Source organism: Monodelphis domestica, chromosome 2 (genome assembly GCF_027887165.1).
Source record: "Monodelphis domestica isolate mMonDom1 chromosome 2, mMonDom1.pri, whole genome shotgun sequence".
Lineage (NCBI taxonomy): Eukaryota > Metazoa > Chordata > Mammalia > Didelphimorphia > Didelphidae > Monodelphis > Monodelphis domestica.
The window spans coordinates 223,095,352-223,119,367 of record NC_077228.1 but is presented as its reverse complement, the minus strand read 5'-3'; the positions used below and the strand labels follow the sequence as shown (position 1 = coordinate 223,119,367).

Here is a 24,016-nt window from a genome sequence, read left to right as displayed (position 1 = left end):
GACAAATAATAGCAAAGACAAAAATGGGAATGTCTGGATTTAAGTTAATCTACATAGCAGATCCTCTAAGAATATTTTCCTCATAATATACCAGTTGAATACAAAAATTCAGTTTACCAGTTCTAACCAGTTTTTTCTTAGGAAGTCCTGGATGAGGTATTTTTCTGCATAGTGGGATAAAGTATGAATTTATGCAATAGACACATATGAATTACAATATTCTTTAATAAGATAACATCAGAAGTCATATTCTCAAAGCACTTAAGAGTTCTGTATCTTAAATATCTTTCTCAAATTCAGAGTGATCAAATGAAATATTCATTATCTCACTGTTTTTAACTAAGGATTTAAATAACATTCTTTCCATTAAAAACTATGGCTGCAGCATCAAATATATTTATAATATTCTTAGGCAATAATGTAGCACTGAAAAATGAGGTTTGCTTCATATGAGACCTATTTTAGAGTACAATGTATCTAAACCCCAAAAAATAATTGCTGAAAACTACAAAAGGAAATTATGTATTTGTATGAAAATTTAAGACAATAAAATAATTAGCAGTGTAGATAAAATGTAGCGCAAGTTCTCAAAATAGTTTCCCAAGTTTTTAAAGTGAAGATGTATTTTTAAAAACAGTAATTGGGAAAGATAAATTTTTAAAAACTGATATATTTTTATGCCATATTTTCCATTTTTAAAGGAAAGGAGCTTCTCACGTGCCTGAACTAACAACTAAAAACACATGCCAAAAAGTCACATATTTATTATAGAAATAAGGTATTAGCCTGAGAAAAATTTTCCACTTATATTAAAAAGTAAATCCTTACAGAGTTCAAAAAGCAAAGGATATATTAGTGTTATAGCAAAAATACATAAAAGATGGATATGAACAATTATTAATTCATATTCATGACTTTTTAATAAGTGAATAATTTTTCTTCTTTTAAAATAAGTAAAATATTGACATTTATAAAGAAAAAATAAAATGTGTGCATACAAAAATAAAGGCCTTCACTTGGAAGGACAAGTTTACTAATTTAGGTCAAAGAAAGGAAAAATGGTCAGGTGCCAGAATGTTGTTAAGATCAAAACTAAAAAGAATAACTATTTTCATCTGTTCAAATTAATGGTATGCAATTCATATATAGTCATCACTTATCTCAAGTCACTCAGTACAAACACAACAGAATAAAGTCCACATGAAACACTGAGCAAAAATTTTTCTAAGCTAATTAAATTTTTACTGAACTCAAACTTATTAAAAGCAAAAGAATTTAAGTAAGAATCCTAGGCTAAAAGGTAAAAAGTCAATACTGAAGGTCTGAAAACTTTCTTTCTGAGGCAAATCTTATGAAACAATTAAGTTCCAATAAATTTGATTATATTATTTTAGTTACTATAAATATTTCCTATTGCTTCTCACCTTTTATTTTATACTTTTTACAAAGGACTGACCTTATCAAACACCTAACTTATGCTTTTAAAAACCAAGAATATTCTGAGTGAAGATGGATGTTCTTATTTTTTTAACCAACCTTTATCAATACAAATATACCTTTTAATCATTATGTTTGTTCTATCATATATATATAAATATATATAACATAAATATTTCTGGATTGTGCACTGTAGTATTATTTCATAAACATGAACTATATACTATCAATATTAAAATTGGCCTTGCTTTTTTATAAAGACTATCAGTCATATATTCAACTTAGATAAGAATAAAAAATAAAAATGTTACCAAGGAAGCATGGAATCAGTCTTTATCTCTGACAATCGGTAGTGGGGAATAAGTGCTTTAAAGATAAACATTATAAAAAATGTGATATCCTTAAAACTGCCAAATTTGTTCAAGAGCATGTGTTGAAGAAGAAAATAAAAAGCAACTAAATTACCATGCTAATAATGTAAATTTGACTTAAAAGAATCTAAACTCTATATTTAAACTTTTTTATTTAATTACTTCTATGTATATTTATGCATACCAAATTAAAACTATTTGTTTGGTATTTTAAAAATCCGTGTATATTTTAACTAAAATTTGTATTAAATTTTCTCAGTGGGAATGAATAGTTCTCAGAGGTTCAATATTATGTTTAAAATTATTTCAATTTACAGGTATAACTTACTAATTACTTCTTAGTTTTTATAAGCTGTCCAGGGTAACTGATGGTTAAAAAATTATACCCTTAAGTAAAATACCTCTTTTCAACATAAAAAAACAGACAAATATATAACAATGATTTTTAGTTATTAAGTGACTTTTCATTTAAGGGTTATTCAGCAATGATTTGTTTCAAACATAAAATATTTATTTACAAATTTATCTAGAAAAGCAAGACATTTCCTTTTAAGCCTGTCTCTAAACTGGCAAATGTATTACTAAAGTTCATGCTGTTGGTATAGAAATGAGTGATGTCCAAGTCAAAAAATAAAAAGAACAAAGCAAGAGACAGTCTCAAATGAATAAAACAGAAATATATTCCATTGTATCTTGGGAAGACTTTGTTAAAATGATAAATAATTTTGGCAATCATAAAAGGAAAGAATTTGGAGAAAATAAAATCCAAAGCCTGTGGTTCTTCACTGAGGAAAGGTAAAACTCATATTCATTATTTTTTAAATATTAGTTAAGTATAAAGATAGCTGGTGTGGCAGAAATCATTAAAATGAATAGTAAGATCACTGAGGTTAACTTTCACCAAGCCATATCAGTTGGGAAAATTACAAAAATATGATTGATACTAGAATGAAAAAAGGTACATTATATTCATTTACATATTTCTGTCTATTTGGTCGGGATTAGAATTATACAATAGATATTCCTTAAGTGTGATGTAAGTCTAATTTCTCTATATGAAATAATTTTAAATGCATTAAACTAGCTGTTTAAAGAAACCCTGAAATGACATATTTTAAAGTAAATAACTCTTTATTATGTAAATAATCACCCCACCAAGTTTGTTTTCAAGTTGGTTTTGTGCATTTGTTTTTCTTATACTGTAAGCCACATATATTCTGTATTAGTACCATATATTTTCTGTCAGTACTATCTACAATCATTAGGTGGATCTAGGCAGTGTTTAGCTTAAATTAATGAGGTTTAAGTAGCTAATGGGAAGATGATATTCTTGATACTTGTATACCATAAATAATTATACTAAATTAAAGCTTAAATCAGTCTCGTTACACATTACAGCTCTGGAAAAATGATGAAATTCTGATTTGTTCCCTAATATAGACAGTAACTTCTGTTCTTGGCTTGTCTCTATAATAAAACAAACCAATGATGGTTAAAATTCCTAAAACACAAGTATGTACTGTCTGAAGTAAAAATACTAGCAAATATGAAAAAGCCTACTCCATTTTCCTTCCAGGTCATTAAGAAGCAAATATATACTCTTCTGTACTAAGCAAAATAGAAAATACTCCTTTTAGTAAGGGAAAGTGAATTATCTTAATCTAGCAGTTTTCTGCATTCTAGACAATCTATGCAGCAAAAAAAACCCAGGGTATCAGCCAAATCAATAATAAATATAATTAATAAATAATGACCAAGAAATGTCATTATTCCAAAATGTAGAATATACTTCAACAGAAATCAATCAAATTAGCTTGAAAATACAATGAATATTCTCCTAAAGTACCTAAAAAGATTTGAATTAAAACCATTCACACTGGTTACTATTTAGTAGACATATTTTTCATATGAATTTCTCTTTCAGACACCTTTTCTACTGCTGCTTTTTTAAGAAGGTCTGCAAATAGAGTTTTTGTGAGAACTTAATTCTAAAAACCAAAAGATAGAAAACAGTATGTGGTGTCTTTTAAGTCTCTATCCTATTTGCTAGTTTCAATGGCTACTTAAATTTACCTACAACATAATAGCTTATTTTCTGGTCAAGTTGGAGGTGGATTTTTCCCCAAAAGTAAATGAAAAATTCAACAAAGAAAAATTGTCAAAATAAAAATGCTATCTTCCACTATTAGTGCAAATGTAAACAGAGAAACACTATTCGCAAAAGTAGAGAAAAATGACAAGTAAATGCTTCTCTCAAAATATAGGTCAGAAAGAAATATCCTTTAGATTGTAACACTAAAATACAATTAGTTACACAAAAGAAAACCAAAACATAGCAATCAGAGAATTCTAGAAATGTAATGATATGACCATTTCCTATGACCCAAAAGATTTTTTCATGGTTCACAGGACATGTTACAAAGATTGATCTTAAAACAATACAAAAGTAATGAAGTGTAAGGAAAAAAAAATCCTCTTAGAGGATTTGAAAGGTAAGAGTTCAAAATACAACTCTGTCTTCCTGGGTCCTTTCCCACCAAAGTGTGCTGTTTAAAGTTCCACAACTGTTATCTTCTTCCTCCTGTTCTTTAGTGAGTTCTACAAAAACCTAAATGGGAGAAGAAATAAAGTCCAAAACATGTTGTATAAAAGAAAATAAAAGAAATCACTCAAATTATTTAAGTTTGGTTCTACATTTTGACATTAAATATTAAAATATATTTCTTGACACTAGCAATAGAAAGATAAGCTAGTAATTATTAGCAGAGAATAATTTTGTGCCGTATCTTTAACAAATTATTTCATTGAATCCAATTATCACATGCACACAGAACTGCCATCAAAGGTACTGAATTATATTACAGATAGAGTTTGTAAAGTAATATAATTAAGGAATAGCCATACATGATCTTCAAATCCAATGCTAGTAAAATTTTTGACAAATTTAATACAACTTCTGTGTAAATATGATATTGAAATCAGTTAGGAAAAATGAATCCCATAATCAAACCAGCCAGAAACCCAGAACCTCTGGGGTACTCTGACAGAATAGTCCCATAGGATGAAGTTGTCTCTGTAACAGATTCATCATTCCCAAAGTGTTCTCCATATTCATGACCTCAAGCAGTTTACAGCATAGCCAACAGTGATATAAGATGTTGCCAAGGATACTTACCACATAGGGAAACAAAAAATAAATAAGGGAAAGCTTCTCAGGAATAACTCCTTAAGTTACACTGCTTTGCCACATAGTGATTATATGTGGATGATTCCCTTTTCCTCCTTCCAAAAATATAAGATGTGCAATAGCAGTAGAATGGGCCAGTACTGGGAAAAGTAGGCCAGAAATTTCTTTCTACTTTACCTAGTGATGCTCTTTGTTGCCTGATCTACAGCTCATCTGCTCCCTACTTTTTACTATGGTAACAAAAATAGCACTGAAGTCTTTACAACATAGATTTCTATAATCGCCATTTCTGTATGGTTTACAATATTGTTCCAAAATAAAATGAATGAAATACAAATAAAATATTTGACTTTTTACTATACCTGTTCCAATGTTGCTTGAGAAAAACTGTATTCCTCAATATGAAAAGTATGTTTAGCTATTAAAATGACATGAAAAGAAGAGTTTACTCATCAATATTTTTAAACAAAAAAAGGGGCACATGGTAACCAAAATTAATTCAATTTTTATGAAAATTAAGTCATTTAGGTACCATCAATATAAACTTTGTGCATTATAAATTAACAAATATATTAAGATAATATCATACCATGACTTTTACTGTAGCTGAGCCAAGTGTCAGCTGTCTAGCCCAAAGCCATTGTTAACTAGTACATCAGAATATTTCGAACTCAAATTCCTTGAATAAATTCTTTCCATGAATTAGGGTAGAATGGTAAAAGGGCCAGTGGATGAACTTATCAAGCATACCTAGAGGTCCTCAGGGAAGTACAGGATTGCTAGAACCCTGAATACTATAAACTACTATGATCAAGAACAATCTACATATGACTGTTAGCTATGGTGTTTTAGATTCCGAGTTCCAAACAACAGAATTATAATGTTTTGGAATATATGAAATTTATAAAATTAGGGACTATCCTGAAATGCTTTAGAATCTCATACCTTCTTCCAGAGCAGAAAAAGACTGTGCAAGAGATCTTACATCTTCTTTAGGAATTTTATAAGCCAAAATAGAAGAAAAACTGAAAAATATAATGAAGCCTAAATTACCAAAAGACTTAAAGTAATAATCTCTACATCATATCAAATCATAAAAATAATGAATTATCCATTCCTGCATAGTGAAGGATTTTTTTTAAATCACAATTTTAGCATTGTTATGAATAAAATTTAAAATTTATTCTCAATACATAAATGAAACTATGATTTCATTGAAATGAGTATTCATTTTATCAGCATATATCAAAACCATTCTTGTGCCTTCTGTTCCGGTGTAATTTTTTTCCCATATTCTTTCATAAATAAAGATTAACTACTCAATATACACTCAGTCTAGTCCCCAAAAGTTACTAAACTGTGGATACATTTTGACCCAAAGATACAACTACTAGATCTATACATTAAAGGGATTTTTAAAAAAAGAAACCATATGTTCAAAAATATTTATAGCAAATCTCTTTTTGTGATGGCAAAAAAAAATGGAAACTGAACAAAATGTCCACCAATTTGGAAAAAATTGAACAAATCATGGTATATGAATGTAATAGAATGCTATTAAGAATGATGAAGGGGATGAAGGTTTTTTTTTCAGAAAAACTTATATGAACTGATGCAGAGAGAGGTGATTGGAATAGGAAAACAATTATACAGTAAGAATATTAAAAAATTTTAAGAACTCTGATCAACATGATAAATAGAATTTGAGATGAAGTGGAGTGAATATATACCACCCGCCTTCTGATAAATAACAGATTGAGATATTGAGATTTCCATGGCCAATGAGGGAATTTTATTTGCTTGACTATTTATATTAGTTACAAGAAGTTTCCCCCCTCACCTGCATAAAATTTAGTTTTAAAAAATCTAGAATTTTTATATATAAATATATGAAATATTACTTGTTGGAAAAAAGGCTTCTTCTTGTTCTACTTAATAAATCAACTCAGTATTTAAGTATCTAACATATGCCAGACACTGGTAATATAAATACAAAGAATAAAACAATTCCTACTCACAGGAAATTAGTGCTAAGAGGAGAAAAAAATGTGTATAGAAGGATAATTAGCATAATAATAAAAAGAATATATATAAAGTCATCAAATACAAGGTTGTGGGGGAAGAAGAGAAACAACTAACAGCCAGGAGTTGGGAGATTGCAGATCAGAAAAATCTATTCCATTTTACATCTATTTATCATCTTGTAAGGTTTTATTTATTTCTGAAATGATATCGTTCATTTGGGTCACACAGTAAGTTTCACTGAAACTTGTTTTAACTTCATTTTCTTGCTAAGCATAATCTTCCATTTTTCTCTTCCACAGAATTTTACAAATGGGTTTAAATTCTATCCCAATTGTTGTCTTTAGCTGCCATATTCTTTTGAATGATCATCAAGCATATGTTTGGCCAAGGCAGTTTGGTAGGGGACAGTGATGATTAAGGTTAATATTTTGTCTGTCTGTGGTTTTAAACAAATAGTTCTTTTGGAATAAAGCTAAAGCTGTTGCTATTAAAGACCCTTTTCACTTTTAACCTTTCTTGTCACTTGACATTTATTTTGAATCTTTTCTCATAGCTTTGACTACACAAAGGATATTAAAATAAAATTCCCATAACAGTAATCAGTTCTTTCCTATATGTAAAAATACTTAATTCCTTTGCTTGTGACAGACACCACTTTCCAGCATTCTTTGTTTCTCAAACCTGAGCCATATTTTCCAATGTGTCTTTTGAAATCCTCATATATACCTACCTTCTCACTGAAGGCACTCAATATCAAAATATACAATGACTAGATTGGAGTTTATTGTCAAAATCCTCATAATATTCTCTATTTCTTCACTAGTTGAAACAACTGTTGACACATTAACAATCAGTTTCATGATAGTCTCTTTTGCTTATTATTATTATGAACACTGCAAAATGAGATAACCAAATGTCCTATGAAATTATGTTTATTATTGCCTTTAAATATATTAAATATATTCATTGGGTGAATGACTTGAACATAAAGAAGGAAACTATAAGTAAATTATGTGAACACAGAATAGTATACGTCAGATGACTGGAAAAGGAAAGATTTTAAAACCAAGTAAGAGTTAGAAAAAGTCACAAAATGTAAAATAAATAATTTTGATTACATCAAATTAAGAAGTTTTTGTACAAAAAAAACCCAATGTAACCAAAATCAGAAGGGAAGCAACAAATTAGAAAAAAATCTTCATAACAACAACCTCTGATAAAGGTCTAATTACTCAAATTAACAAAGAGCTAAATCAAGTGTACAAAAAAATCAAGCCATTCTCCAATTGATAAATGGACAAGGGACATGAATAGGCAATTCTCAGTCAAAGAAATCAAAACTACTAATAAGCACATGAAAAAGGGTTCTAAATCTCTTATAATCAGAGAGATGCAAATCAAAACAACTCTGAGTATCACCCACACCTAGCAAATTGGCTAACATGACAGCAATGGTAAGTAATGAATGCTGGAGGGGATGTGGCAAAGTTGGGACATTATTCATTCCTAGTGGAGTTGTGAATTGATCCAACCATTCTGGAGGGCAATTTGGAACTATGCCCAAAGAGCGCTAAAACACTGTCGGCCCTTTCATCCAGCTATAGTTTTGGGTTTGTAGCCCAAAGAGATAATAAAGAAAAAGACTTGTACAAGAATATTCGTAGCTATGCTCTTTGTGGTGGCAGAAAATTGGAAAATGAGGGGTTGCCCTTCAATTGGGGAATGGCTGAACAAATTGTGGTATATGTTGGTGATGGAATACTATTGTGCTCAAAGGAATAATAAAGTAGAGGAATTCCATGGGAATTGGAACAACCTCCAGGAAGTGATGCAGAGCAAAAGGAGCAGAACCAGGAGAACATGTACACAGAGACTGATACATTGTGGTACAATAGAATGTAATGGATTTCTCCATTAGTGGCAATGCAGTGATCATGAACAACCCAGAGGGATCTATGAGAAAGAACACTATCCCCATTCAGAGGAAAATCTGTGGGAGTAGGAACACTGAAAAAAAACAACTGCTTGATTACATGAGTCGAGGGGGATATAGACCCTAAATGAACATCCTCCTGCAAACATCAACAGCATGGAAATGGACTCTGACCAAGGACTCATGTAATACCCAGTAGAATTGTGCATTGCCTACGGGAAGGGCGGGTGGAGGGGAGGGAGCAATAGAAGAAGAATAATGTTTGAAATTGACCAAATTTTTAAAAAATCAATTAATTAATTAATTTAAAAAATAAAAGTAATAGGAAATCACTTTGTCCAATTTCACCTCTCCAAATTTTTCAGTCAGTCAGTCAACAAGCATTAAGCATAGTATGTGCCAGTCACTTTTAAGTGCTAAAGATGCAGGTGGCCTGCAGGGGAAGAGCAAAAGGCCTCTTGCAGAATGTGAGATTTTAAAATGGTAAACGTTAAAGAAATCAGTAAAATTAAAAGTAAAGGCAAAAAAATAGATAATTTCAGGCACAAGGAATAGCCAAGGAAAAAAATATAGAGATAAAAAGTAGGGTAAATATGTGAGGAATATGTAGATCAGTGTAGTTAACTAGAGAGTACATAAAGTAATGTTAATAAATGAACTAGAAATCTAGGAAGGGGCCAGGTTATGAAAAGCTTTTAATGCCAAATAAAGGAGTTTACATTTGATCCAGGAGGTAAGAGGAAGCCACTGAAGTTTAATGAAATTACCTTAGTGTCTAAATTGTAATAGGTTAGATGGATTAGAATGGAAAGTGACTACTTTTTTTATCTTCTAATTAATTTTTCAAGAGACTATCAATACAGATATAGTTTAGTTCTTTCATTTACCTAGTTTGTTCTTCAGAAAGATTTTGAGTTTATGTACATACCAATGACATATTCTTTAAGAACTCATAATCCATACCACAATGAGGCTTCAGGGTAGGAATTTTTCTCAACATGTAAAATGTTCTGAAGCACAATACTCCACTTTTCACATGTTCTGATTGCACAAAAAGTCTTTTTTCTTAAGGAACTTATAAATCAGAATATGAAAATGATCAAGATAATAGCAGAAACAAAATTAAGATTGTATTATTAAACTACAGGATCATCTTTGATATTTTAATTAGGTGTATATTCTCCAATAAATGAAAATCTCAAATCTTTCTATAGGAACAGACTATCTATAATTGTAATATTATACTACTGAATTTTTTTAATCTTTACCTTTCCTGGCGAATTGCATTTGGGAAAATATAGTGAATTTGTCTTTGAAGCTGTTCCACGTGCAGATTTTCCATCCAGTCCTTCAATTTAATTTCCAAAAAGTAGCCACTGCCAAATTTACTTTTTAGATGCTGAACAGTGCCAATACACCTGCAACAGTTTGAAAAATGTAAAAAAGAACCCTAAGTCACTTAAACACAAAATGACATGTATCAATGGATAGGGATAGTATCATATTAAAACCCAAAACAGTATTAAAAAATTTACCCAATACCATGCTCAAAAATTTATGTACCACATTTAATATACACATAAATCAGTTCTAAATGGGAGAACAAGAAGATAGTGGGGAAGGTACACAGATTCACCTGATCTCTACCAAATTACCCTCTAAACAATTATGATATAATTCCTCAAAATGAATTCTAGTACAGCATTACCCACAAAAGATGGGGTGAAATAATTTTTCAGCCCAAAACAAATTAGAAGGCTGGTACAAAATATCTATTGCACCTGGGTGGAAATGGATTGCAAAGTAGTACCCAAAGACAAGTCCTATCACAGAAACAGGCCTTTAGGGCACCTGAAACAGCAGCAAATATTTCCAGAGTTCTTAGCCATAGATGATAAAGGTATCCTGACAGTTGCACAGAAGGAGATTACAGGGGTCCCTTTGCTGGCTTTGGGGGCAAGACTTGCCCCATCACCTATACACAGATAGATCCAGCTCACACCCTTGAATCAAGGTCTCAGGGTGAGGAAAAGCATCAGCACACTCAAAGCACTTGCAGTCACAGTGGAGCAGGGGATGCTGATCATAGTTCCAAAGCAGAAAAGAGTTCTTTTGATTACTCACAGACTACAGCACAGACCAAGAAGGGTATATATATGTATGTATGTATATATTTATTTATATATATATATATATATATATATATATAAAAATTCAACAGGGTTATTTTTCAATTAAAAGTAAAAGGCTGGAAAATGAGTAACCAACAAAACAAGAAAATCAGCATAGAATGTTATTTTTCTAACAGGGAAGAGCAAAACACAATGCAGAAAAAGATAATAAAGTCAATACTACTGCATCCAAAGTCTCCAAAAAAAATATGAATTGCTCTCAAGTTCAAAAAAATTAATGGAGAAGTTCAAAAAGGATTTTAAAAATCAAATAAGAGAGGCAGAAGAAAATTGGGAAAAGAAATGAGAATGATACAGGAAAATCATAGGGGAAAGTCAGCAACTTGATAAAGGAGGCACAAAAACAATGAAGAAATTAATAGCTTAAAAAAAAAGAATATGTCAAATGGAAAAAGATATACAAAAATGCAATGAAGATAAGAACTTTTTAAATGCAAAATTCACTGAGGAAACAGACTCTTTAAAAAGTAGAAGTGGTCAAATGGAAAGGAAGTACAAAAGCTCACTCAAGAAAATCATGCCTTAAATTGAAACACTAATGCATTGCTGGTGGAGTTATGAATTGATCCAACCATTCTGGAAGGCAATTTGGAATTATGCACAAAGAACTTCAAAGGAGTAAATGCCCTTGGATCTAGCACTATCACTACTAGGTTTGTATCCCAAAGAGATACAAAAATGGGGATGGACCTGTTTGCACAAAAATATTTATAGCTGAGCTTTTTGTGGAAGTAAAAATGGAAAATGAGTGGTTTTCTCTTGATTGGGGAATGGCTGAAAATTGTGGTATATGATGGTGATGGAATATTATTATCCCATAAGGAAAGATGAACTGCTTGATTTCTATAAGAACTGGAAAGACATGAACTGATGCAGAATGAAAAGAGCAGAACCAGAAGAACATTGTACAAAGTATATGGAACCCTGTAGTATGAACAAATGTAATTGACTTTACTACTAGTAGTAATGCAATGATTCAGGACAATCCAAGGGACTTATAAGAAAGAATGCTATCCACATCTAGAGAAAGGTTGGAGAAGAAATGCATAAGAAAACTTATGATTGATCATTTGTTAATATGGATATATGATTTTGATTTTTGATTTTAAAAGACTGTTCTATAACAAAAAAATATCATGCCTTGAAAATTAGAATTTTGCAAGTAGAAACTAATGACTCCATTAGACATAAAGAAAAACTCAAAGTCAAAAGAATGAAAAAAAATAGAAGAAAATGTGAAATATATTATTAGGAAAAAACTGACCCAGAAAATAAATTGAGGAGAGATAATCTAAGAATTACTGGATTACATGAAAGTCACTATAAAAAAGGGCTTAGACATCATTTTCAAGAAATTATAAAAAAAGAACTGTCCTGGTATTCTAGAACCAGAATTTGAAAGAATCTACCAATCACCTCCTGAACAAGATCCCAAAATGTTAACTCCCAGGAATATTACAGCCAAATTATAGGATTCTGAAGTCAAGGAGAAAATATGGTAAGCAACTAAAAAGAAACAATTTAAACATCATGGAACCAATCAAAGTAATAAAAGATTTAGCAGCTTCTACATTAAAAGATAAGAGGGCCTGGAATATAATTTTCCATGGAGCAAAAAAGTTATGACTTCAAACAAAAATCGCTTATTCAGCAAAACTGAGCATAATTTTTAAGGGGAAAAATAGATATTCAATGAATTAGAGGACTTTCAAATATTCATGATGAAAAATCCAGAGCTGATTGGAAAATCTGATTCTCAAAAAAAAACTCATATGAAAAGGTATTAAAAAAGATAAGAGGGAAATCAAAAGATGTTCAGTAAGGTTGAACTATTTACATTTCTACATAGGAAGCTGATCCTTATAACTAAGAATGTTATTCTTATGAGGCATTAAAGAGCTTTACAGTGGAAGGGAAGATGGAGGAAGTGGGGAAGGGACCACTTGAAACTTGCTCTCATCAGAATTGGCTCCAAGAGGGAAAAACATATACAATCAATTGCATATATTTACCTACCAAAAAGTAGGAGGGAAAGGGAATAAGAGAAGAGGGTGCTCATAGAAAAGAGAGCAAATTAGCCAATATAATGGTCAGAAGCTAACCACTTTTAAGGTTAGACAGAATGAAAGGAGAGAGAAAAGGACAAATGGGGGCGGGGGGAGTAATGCACAGTATTACAAGTATCTCCAATAAAGGCTTTATTTCTCAATTAAAGAAAAAATTAGTTGAATGTATAAAAATACAAGTTATTCTCCCATTGATAAATGGTTAAAATATATGAATAAGAAGTTCTCAAAGTAATTAAAGGTTTCTATTTATAATCATATAAAAATATTCTAAATAACTATGAATTAGAGAAATAAAAAATGAAAATAACTCTGAGGTACCACCCCACATTTATAAGATTAACAGAAAAAGAAAAATGACAAAACTTGGGAGGGGAAAATTAAGACACTAATGAACTGTTGGGGGAGTAGTGAAATGATTTAATCATTTTTGGAGAGCAATTTAGAACTATGCCTAAAGGTCTATAAAATAGTACATATCCTTTGACCCAGCAATACCAAAGAGATTTTTTAAAGGGAAGGACATATATGTACAAAAATATTTAAATCAGCTTTTTTTGTGAAAGTGAGGTGATACCCATCAATTGGGAAATAGCTGAGTAAGTTACTGTTTATGTTTGTAATAGAACACTATTGGGCGTTAAGAAATTACTAGCAAGAGCAGTTCAGAAAAAACTGGAAAGACTTGCATGAACTAAATGAGAGTGCAGTAAGCAGAACCCAAAGAGCATGTATACAGAGACAGCAATAATGTGAACATGATGAACAACTGTGAATAATTTAACTAATATCAGCAATTAAAAAAATTCAAACAATCCCAAAGGACTGATAAAAAAAATGCCATCTTATTCCACAGAAAGAACTGATAGGAGTCTGAATCTAGACCAAAGACAACTTTTTTCACTTTCATTCTTAATTTTTTGTTGGTTCAAGTTTCCTTCCATTTTTGCACATGTAAAATAACAGATTATCATGAGGCTGGGGGAAAAGAAAGGGAGAGAATTTGAGACTCAAAATTCTTTTGAAAATGTTGGAAATTGTTTTTATACATAATAGGGGAAAAATAAAATAAAATGTAAAAAAAAAATTTTTAATGAGGTAACTACCTATATTTTGACCTAAATTAGAGCCTCAAGCAGAATCCTTTTTGAGGACTTCCTCTTGGGCTAAAGAAAAAAGAAAAAAACCTTAATACATACCAGTAGTATATTAATAACATGCCTTTGAAATTATAGTATAATTGTAATATTATAGTGACTACTGGCTCCTACCTTAACTGTCCAGATACCAAAATAGCTACTCGATCACAGACAGCCTCTGCTTCTTCCATATAATGTGTAGTCAAGATGGCTGCTCTCCTTTTGTTTTTAAATGCAGCTCGGATTGCTCTCCTAAAAGAAATCCAAAAGAAGGATTGTTTATAATTTTATATTTCTACGTTTTACTACAGATACAACAGGTCTTACTACAATTACCTAAGCTTTTTAATTCAGTTCAATTTTTGACTTGTAACAATTTGTTAAATATTGTAGTCACTATTTTTTACCACGTACTTTCAATTATGTTCTTTCATTTTCATTGCAGTTTTAAAAAGAGGAAAATGGATATGTTTTTATTGTATCTAGGTTGAAAAGGTAATTTTATAATAATATTTGTTTTTAAATTGATAAATATTAAAACTAAGTTTAAAAGGCAGGTAGGCAGCACATTGAATAAAGTGTCAGACCCATAGATGGGAAGACCTGAATTCCAATCTGCCATTAGACATTTGTTAGCTATGTAACCCTGTGAAAAGTTACTTAATTTCTGTCTGCCTTAGAGTATTCATCTGTAAAATGAATGTAATAATAATATCTCCTTCCCAGAGATGTTGTGAGGGTAAAATAAAAATTTTAAAGTGTTTTGCAAACCTTACAATTGCTATAAAATGCTAGTTATTATTATTATTATTCAGATAAAAGAAATGTGAGCTTATCTCTACTATACACTGCATTTTACATATGAAAGAATAGGGACAAGAAGGCTAGTTAACTATTTAAAATTCCAAGTTTCCTGAAAGATAACTACTTTTATACAAATTGAGGAAGAACTATTTCATATACATATAACTTACATATTTAAATATACTTTATAAAAATGATAAATGTTTAGAAATAATGAATTATAAAATGTTTTACAACTACATAATCTATTTTTTCTAATTATACCTATGCTAATTTTATGGTAGGTATAAAAATTAACCAATATTTTAAGAAAGAGTGAGAAACTGAAGTCATATTGTATTTATTAGAACTTTTTGATATAATAAACCAAATTACAGTTTCACAGAACTTTTGAGTTGGGAAGAATCTTAAATATCAACTAGTGCAATATCTTTTACAGATGCTGAAATTAGGGTTCAAAGAAATGAAACGACTACCCTCAGGAAATATAGTCAGAAGCCAAGACATTGGCACTCAGGTGTCTTATTTTCTCATTCACTATTCTTTCCAGTTGAAATCTACTTATAATCTGAAGGTAAGAATATAATTCTCTTAATCAAATAATTTTGACACTCTAAATATTTTGATCTGAGTATAATATAATTTAACACACTATGTTTCTATAGTAGTAGTATACACTCACCACATATGCTGCTTGGCTTTAGGATCCATACCTGTAGATGGTTCATCTAACAATGTAATTTGGGGAGTTCCAAGCATGCTCAGTGCAAAACACAACTAGAAACAAAGATATAAATTAAGTGAAAGGTTTTGTTCATATAAGATTCCATCACGATGCTGCCAAGTACTATACCTTGCGCTTTATCCCAGCTGGTAATTTCTTCGTAGTTTTCTGGCTATGTTCTCTTAAATCAAGTGCACTTGTGATTCTGAAAATGGTCAACATAAATATAGTATACTTTTAAATACAAGTATCCATACACAAATTCATCAGTCAAATAAATGCTAATCATTTTAGGAAGAGAATTTATTGATGGCAATTATTCAATATAAGAATGAACATCTCAATTTCTCATTCCTCTAAAAATATGGTATCATAATAAAAATGTTGATAATCTTTAACATACAAAGAAATTCATAACAATCAGAAGTATTGAATATCTTTTTTAAAAGTTATTAATACTTTCTAAATAAACTCCTTAAACAAATTACTAGTCTTCAAAGCAGCTATTAAGCTACAGAAATGTCTGTTATATAAGTATATAAGTGGATAAAAGAGACTGCAAAGAAAATTTTTACCTTTTTATGACTTCTTTCACATCACTTCTATGCATTCCTTTTATAGCCCCATATATTTCAAAGTGCTCTTGCAATGTAATATCTGGCCAAAGTGGATTTGTTTGAGGACAATAGCCTATATACTTAATGGAATCATCATCTTTGGCACTCAGTTCTGAGGAATTATCTCCCAGAAGTACCTATTTAAAAGTAAATTCATTTTTAGTAGGTCTTAGTATAATAAATACTATTACTTTAGTTTATAAAGATTATCATTTAATTGAATTCTTGATGGTCTGGGTAAGAGCAAATCAGAATTATACTGAGTTTGGCTAAAGACTATAAAAAGACTATGTGCAATATACAATACAGAAAAGGTCATATAAAACAGGACCTGAGGTCAGCAATGAGGACACAAGATGATTCTGAACAGTCATCAGCAGAAGCTTCTTTTTAATCTTAGAACCTTTTGACCTCCATAAAACTTTAGGCAATCACTTTTTTTTTCCCCACTGCAACCAACTTAGGGGGTTTGATGCATAAAACTTCCATCATTTCAATAAATTTCCAGTATTCCAAAACCTTGGTCCTCCTGTCCCCATCAATGCAATGAAATTGTAAGTCTATACAAGCAAGATACCATAAGCAAAGGCACCTTCAAAACAATGTTCCAACTGGGGCCAATTTATTCTAAAAGCTGCTTACAATGGGTATTGAATACTGACCTCACAGTCAGTACATTTCTAACTCCAGTTTCACTAATTCTTGTGATGTAGAAATATCTTCTGATTAGACAAAAATGCCTTTAATTGCCAGTTTTTCTTATATTCTAATATGGTATGATTAAGATCTATTTGTACTCCACCCCAACTTGGTTTCTATCTTTGCTTTACCCTCCTATACCAAGCTTCCCCTCTGGAATTCTCTTTCCATTGTTTAAAAATAAATAAACTACCTCCTTCTTTACCTTAAATATATTCCCCTTAATTTTTTCCCTAGGAAAAAATTGTTGCTAGATGTTAGGGATGGTAGAGACTATTCTTTTGTTTGTTTTATTTATCCTCACCCAAAGCCTTTGCACATTTTAGACACTGAATGTCAAACTGATTTAATTTACTGAATTAAATCTTCTGGTTTATGAAAACCTGGATTTCTACTGAAAATACTTCTTCTCTTACCACTCTCTCTAATGCCTTCATTTCCAATGTCTTCATCCTCTAGTCCCAGTCAGTAAAATCAAATTAATGTTTGTTAAGCACCTCTGATGGGAGAGGTGGAGCCAAGATGGCAGAGCAGAGAAACATTCAGGTGAGCTGTCCTAAATTCTCTTCTAAATAACTCTAAAATAATGATTCAAATAGCATTCTGGAGCAGCATAACCAACAAAAAGTCAAGTGAAACAATTTTCCTGCCCAAGACAATTTAGGAGATAAGCAAGAAAAGCCTGTCTCATCAGGACGAGGATGGGTCATGGGAGTGAAGCACAGGCAGTTCCTTTGGAGAAGCTGCACTGTAGGTAGCAAGTCTTGGGAAATCTCAACACACTGATGATGGCATGGAGGTGAGGGATCAAATTGGTTGGATGACTGCAGGGGATCCTTTTCTGGCACTGGGTTCAAGACCCTATTATATAGATTGAGGTCACAATCCCAGGGCCAAAAGGATAGCACTTGAAGCAATAGAGGAATAGGGGCCAAGGGCATAGGTTTAGGGCAGAAAGACATGTTTGTGGTATTTCATGAAGAAACAAGATGTATGGTCTCAATTCCAGGACAGAGGGGAGCACTAGCATTTGCAGCTGAAGGAAAGGAGGAGACCCAGTCAAAATCCCAGAGGCAGGAGAAATGTTCCTACTGGTGGCAATAGGAAAACAAGTTCCTTCCTTGGGTAATGATGAGCACAGGCCAGGAAAGCAGTGACCACATCTCTTCTCAGATCATATCGCCTTGGAAACAACAAAAATTATAGACCACCACCACCCCCATAGAGAGCTCTGAAAACAGCAACAAGAAAGACATCAAGCTTGAGTCAATGTTCCTTCCTGTGAATTTCAAAACTACTCCACCCTATTCAGACCATTCTTTAGAAGATTGGATTTAGCTATTTCCTGATCAATAACAAAAGAGATACTTGAAATAACAGAATCAGGTCTTAGAAACTACATTCTCCACCCTACTCAGTGTAACAAGATTAGGAAGGGCTGCAGCAAACTCAAGATTTAATTACTTGAGAATATGACCTTCAACAGACATGTGCAAAAAAAGGACAGACCTCTGGGTGGTCCTAGGTCAAGCTAGAGGCACCATTGGCACATGTGAGACACAGGAAGTAGAGAACAGCCTTTGGAGTTCTTGGGACTTCCTGTGAGGAGGGCTAGAGTTTAGTTTAAGGCTGGTTCTTGAGGTTGGAGGAGCCCTGCAGACTGCTTTCCTTCAGATTGATCACGTGAATGATAAGAACTGATCCCTTTCCCTGCCTTGGCTATTCAAAGCCTTAACGTCCACTTTGGCTCAGCCTGAGCCAGAGTGGTTCTGAGTTAAAATTCCTCTCCCTTTTTCCTTCTCTCTCTTTCTCTCTCTCTCTCTCTCTCCCTCTAATACTTACTTCCTCCTGTTGTAATTCGAACACCATAAAAATTTGGCAGCTGACTTGAGTGTTTCATTTAGGAATTACATAAGTGAATTCCTTGGCGACCTTAAATTAAGATATATCAGTCTTTTTAAAGTGATTTCAATATCACAGTTTGGCTGACCACATCACTGTGACGAAATACCCTCAATCTTCTTAACTTTCCTAAATTTTTTTTCTACTGTGACTATTTTTTAATAGCTTATTTTGATCAGCTATACAGGTAAGTAAATTTGGATTTTTTTATTTTCTCCCTCTCTCCTTAAATTAGATAGAACACAGCTGTTTTAAATCTTAGCAACAGGGTCCATAAGGTCCTGGCTGGAAGAGTTGTTTCTAAATCTCCTTTCCCTTAGGGAAAAACTGCCTAGATTAGGAGTGGAAAAAACCTGTAGAAAGTTTTGGCTTTGTCCTGCTCCCCATGTGTTTTGTGAAGACAGTTAGAAAAAATTACAAAATACATATATAAATATGAATATGACATTCTTTGACATTTATATGGTGATAGAAGAATTAGGGACATTGAGGAATACAGCATACCTCCAATTTTTTATATTAATAGGTAATGTCATTTTTGTACTCCTCAGCACTGTGTTTAGAGATGCTAACATAAAAAATAAATTAACTGGAGCTGAAATTCAGAAAAACACTCAAAAAATTGAGGACATAAAAAAGATGCAAGAGAACATGCAAGCCCAATTTGAAAATTTAAAATATTTCTTACAGGATCAATTGGCAAACATCCACCCTACCAGAAACAGACCTGTTTCTGAACCTTTGAATGAGGAAATTTCCTTCTCTGAAATAGAGATGGAAAACACCTTCCCTATAGCTCAGTTAACAGACTGCTTCTCTCGTGTAGTGCAAATTTTGACTGAATTTAATCCCCAAAACCCTTCCCCTGAAATCCAAGTTTCTCATGTTCCCTCTCCTACAGAAAACCAAATTCCAGCCCAAAGGAGATCCCGTCCTCCTAGAGAAAGTTGTCCTAGTCAAACTGACCCACAGGTACAAAATTCAACTAGAGGCCTGTTTCCTCTAAGAGAAGTACCTGAAATAGGACAGAATGGGGATGTGGTGACTTTAAGACAAAGGATACCATTTACTCCCCAAGAAATAAATGAATTTACATGAAATATCCACACATATGAACATGATTCCTTTCTAGTAACAAAAAAGATGGGAGACATATTTTTTTTCAGTATAATCCGTCTTACAAGAATGTTGAGAACTTGCTACAGGCTTTTTTAACTGAACTTGAGAAAAATAAAATAATTGCTCATGTCAGCAAAACCCGGGGGCGTAATGCAGCACATTGGCCATCTCAGGATTCCGAACGGGACTATAAAAACCCTGAGGATTATCTACAACTATACCTTTGAAGAGAGGCCATCCTTACAGCAATGAGGGAATGTGCAGACAGTACAGAAAAGTGGATGGAATTTGAAAAAATTAAGCAAAATGAGGAAGAAACACCCTCCAGATTCATGGATAGAATAATCGAGTTTGAGGACAGATACCTGGATTTTGACCTAACTAGAGAGAATAGTTTAAGACAAGTTAGAAGTATCTTTGTCAATAACTCTTGCAAAGTGATTAAGGATTGTTTTAGAACACATTGTCCAAGATGGTCAGAGATGGACCTTGAAGAATTGTGAAAAACAGCTATATATGCTTTAGAGGGAAACAAAGAAAAGGAGGAAGAAAATAATGATGCCATGGAGGAAATGAAGAAAGAAATGAGATGTTTAAATGATAAGAGAGCTAAACTAGAAAGTGGGCATGATAATGAACCAATGACACTTGCCCCTCTCCAGAAACCTAATTATCAATCCATTACCTGCCACTTCTGTGGGAAGAAGGGCCACAATAAGGTAGATTATAGAGCTTTTCTCAAGATTATAGGAAGGAATACACACTTTAATAACAACTACATTAGTGATAATTATAGAAATAAATATAATTATGAAAATGCAAACCACAACTTTAGGAATGATGATTATAGGAATAGATATTGGGAAAGATAACAAATCAAATTACTCCACAACAATATATAAAAAATGGTCATCATCCAAAAAATACTTGAGGAGCTAATGCCCCTCAGGGAGGTGCCCTTCAGAGGGGCGCCTTTCAGGGGGGTGCCCACGGAACTTCCCAAACACAATTAAGTGTCCGGTGGGGGGCTGGGGCACAGGAATCAGAGGATCCAACCTTTGATTTTCCAGACTCTGATGCCCTACTGCCCATTGTCCCTATCCACTATCCCCCCCATACTAATGAACCCCATGTTACTTTAAAGGTGGGTAACACCTATTATGATTGTCTTTTGGAAACTGGAGCTTCGAGGTCCAAATAAAAGAGTATACCTGATTTACATTGCTATTCCATTAGCTCAGAGAGCTTAATGGGAGTGTCAGGGATACCCCAAAAAATTAAAAAGCTTTCCCCTAGGATGGTGTCTGTAGGACCCCTAGAAGTACAACATTCTTTCCTCTTGATGCCTGGCTCCCCTTTAAATTTGCTGGGGAGGGACCTTCTATGCAAACTCAGAGCCACAATAACTTGCTCCCCCCAGATGGTTCCTTATCATTGGAAGTACCGGAGGAATCTTTAAATTTACTCCCTGTAATTCTCTCAGAGAGTCAGGAGGAAAAAAAAGCATCCAACCTTTGCAATACCTGAAGATATACCAGAGTCTCTTTGGGCCACATCTTCCAATGTAGGCTTACTTAAGTTGGGTGATCCTGTGCAGATAAAAACTAAATCTAGCCCACCTCCTTCCATTCCTCAGTATCCCCTCTCAAAAGAGGCAATTGAGGGAATTACCCCAGTAATTAACTCATTAATTGCACAAGGAATACTAATCCCTTGTAAATCTGAATAAAACTCGCCCATCCTTCCCATTAAAAAATCAAAAAGAGGGCCTGATAGCAAACACCTGTATAGATTCGTGCAGGATTTGAGGGCTGTGAGCAATCACATTATAAAGAGACACTCCTTAGTTTCCAACATCAATGAAATATTATTATTTCTTCTATTCCTAGCACAGCTACACACTTTACAGTAGTAGACTTGTGCTCAGCCTTCTTTTCCATACCTATACATGAGAACTCAAGGCATATCTTTGCTTTCACCTGGCAGGGCCATCATTACTCCTGGAGTTGTTTGCCACAAAGTTCTGTAGACAGCCCAAGCTTAATTGCGCAAATGTTGAGCCAAGATACATATAATATAAAATTTAAAAACAACAAATTAATCAAATACGTTTATGATCTACTCTTGGCTTCAACAGATGTGGAAGCATGTCAGGAAGATAGCAAACACCTTCTTTTGGAACTGCAAAAAAGAGGGCACAAGATTCCAGGAAATGGGATGAAAACAAGGAGCACAGACTTAACCTGAATAGTGCCAAAAGAGCACACAGGAAATACTAATGTGTACTCAAGGTTGCAACGCTTGACATACATTAAGTCGTAGGACTTCCTTGTATCTACACTCTTTATGAAGTTTTCAAACAAGTACCAAAATTTGACTATCATGCTGGCTCCCTATATCCCTGAGAATGAAAAAAGTCAGACCAGGGAATGATGCTTCCCTATCAAAATAGAATTCTAGTTCCTTTCCTTCTTATAGTATGGCAACTTCCTATAGTCTTGGCTGCAAATAGGTAAGTGAAACATTACTGCATTCTGTCCTACAGACTTGTGGGATAGAAATTACTTTAAATTGGACCTTTACAAGGGCCCATTATGAAGTTATTCTTGTTTACTCAACATTTTATACATAGATTTTGGTATTTTGATTCTGATTATGAATTTTTTTCTTCCCTTTCTCCCAAAAGTTTAACTTTCTTCCATTTCATTTTCCCTTTATATATTTTTGTTTTGTTTTTTTGTTTTGGTTTTATTGTTTTTGAATTCTTTTAATAACTGACTCATACACCCCCATAACTCAATAACACATCCTGAGCTGAACTGGATTTTTTTTAAACACCTACTTCAGGGGGGCATTGCATTTTAATAAAAATCCAAGATTTTGAAAATTTTTTTTGTTTGTTTGAGAAAGACCTTCAAGGAAGAAGCTTGCTAACTCCTAAATCCAGAGAATGAACTGTTGCAGAGAGATGCCAGAAAACCTACATTACATCAAGATCAAGAATTAACCTTGGGGTGTGGTTGATTGAACTGAAGGTTGATTGAATTTATTTTGAATGTACACTATTCTGCCAAAGGGTTGGTTTCATTGTCTCTCTGCCTCTGTCTCTCTGTGTCTCTGTCTCTGAGTCTCTCTCTCTCTCTCTCTCTCTCTCTCTCTCTCTCTCTCTCTCTCTCTCTCTCTCTCTCTGTATCTCTCTCTGTCTCTGTCTCCGTATCTCTCTCTCTCTCTGTCTCGCTCCCTCTCTCTCTCACTCCTGTTGTAATTACAACACCAAAAAAATTTGGCAGCTGACTTGAGTGTTTCATTTAGGAATTACATAAGTGAATTCCTTGGCGACCTTAAATTAAGATATATCAGCCTTTTTAAAGTGATTTCAATATCACAGTTTGGCTGACCACTTCACTGTGACGAAAAACCCTCAATCTTCTTAATTTTCCTAAACTTTTTTCTACTGTGACTATTTTTAATAGCTTATTTTGATCAGCTATACAGGAAAGTAAATTTGGATTTTTTTCCCTTTTCTCCCTCTCTCCTTAAATTAGATAGAACACAGCTGTTTTAAATCTTAGCAACAGGGTCCTAAGGTCCTGGCTGGGAGAGCTGTTTCTAAATCTCCTTTCCCTTAGGGAACAACTGCCTAGATTAGGAGTGAAAGAAAAAAAACCTGTAGAAAGTTTTGGCTTTGTCCTGTTCCCCACGTGTTTCCAGATGAAAAGACTTGAGCTGAACAGAAAATCTGATTTCCAAATACAAGACTTAATAGAAGAATATAAAGGAAAAACATGAATGAGAAATCAT

At 32.9% G+C, this 24,016-nt stretch overlaps 1 protein-coding gene across 2 annotated transcripts in view; it reads right to left on the bottom strand.

The window, feature by feature from the left end:
- Window positions 1-207: 207 nt before the first annotated feature.
- ABCA5 (ATP binding cassette subfamily A member 5) overlaps window positions 208-24,016 on the bottom strand; it is a 182,831-nt gene continuing 159,022 nt past the window's right edge. For both annotated transcript variants that reach the window (XM_056817224.1, XM_056817225.1), the window contains 8 exons: window positions 16,454-16,632; window positions 16,008-16,083; window positions 15,837-15,931; window positions 14,483-14,602; window positions 10,222-10,371; window positions 5,941-6,020; window positions 5,358-5,413; window positions 208-4,416 (listed from right to left, as the gene is read on the bottom strand). In XM_056817224.1, coding sequence (XP_056673202.1) covers window positions 4,309-4,416; window positions 5,358-5,413; window positions 5,941-6,020; window positions 10,222-10,371; window positions 14,483-14,602; window positions 15,837-15,931; window positions 16,008-16,083; window positions 16,454-16,632 — 864 coding nt within the window. In that variant the 3' untranslated portion in view covers window positions 208-4,308. The remainder of the gene's footprint in view (window positions 4,417-5,357; window positions 5,414-5,940; window positions 6,021-10,221; window positions 10,372-14,482; window positions 14,603-15,836; window positions 15,932-16,007; window positions 16,084-16,453; window positions 16,633-24,016) is intronic.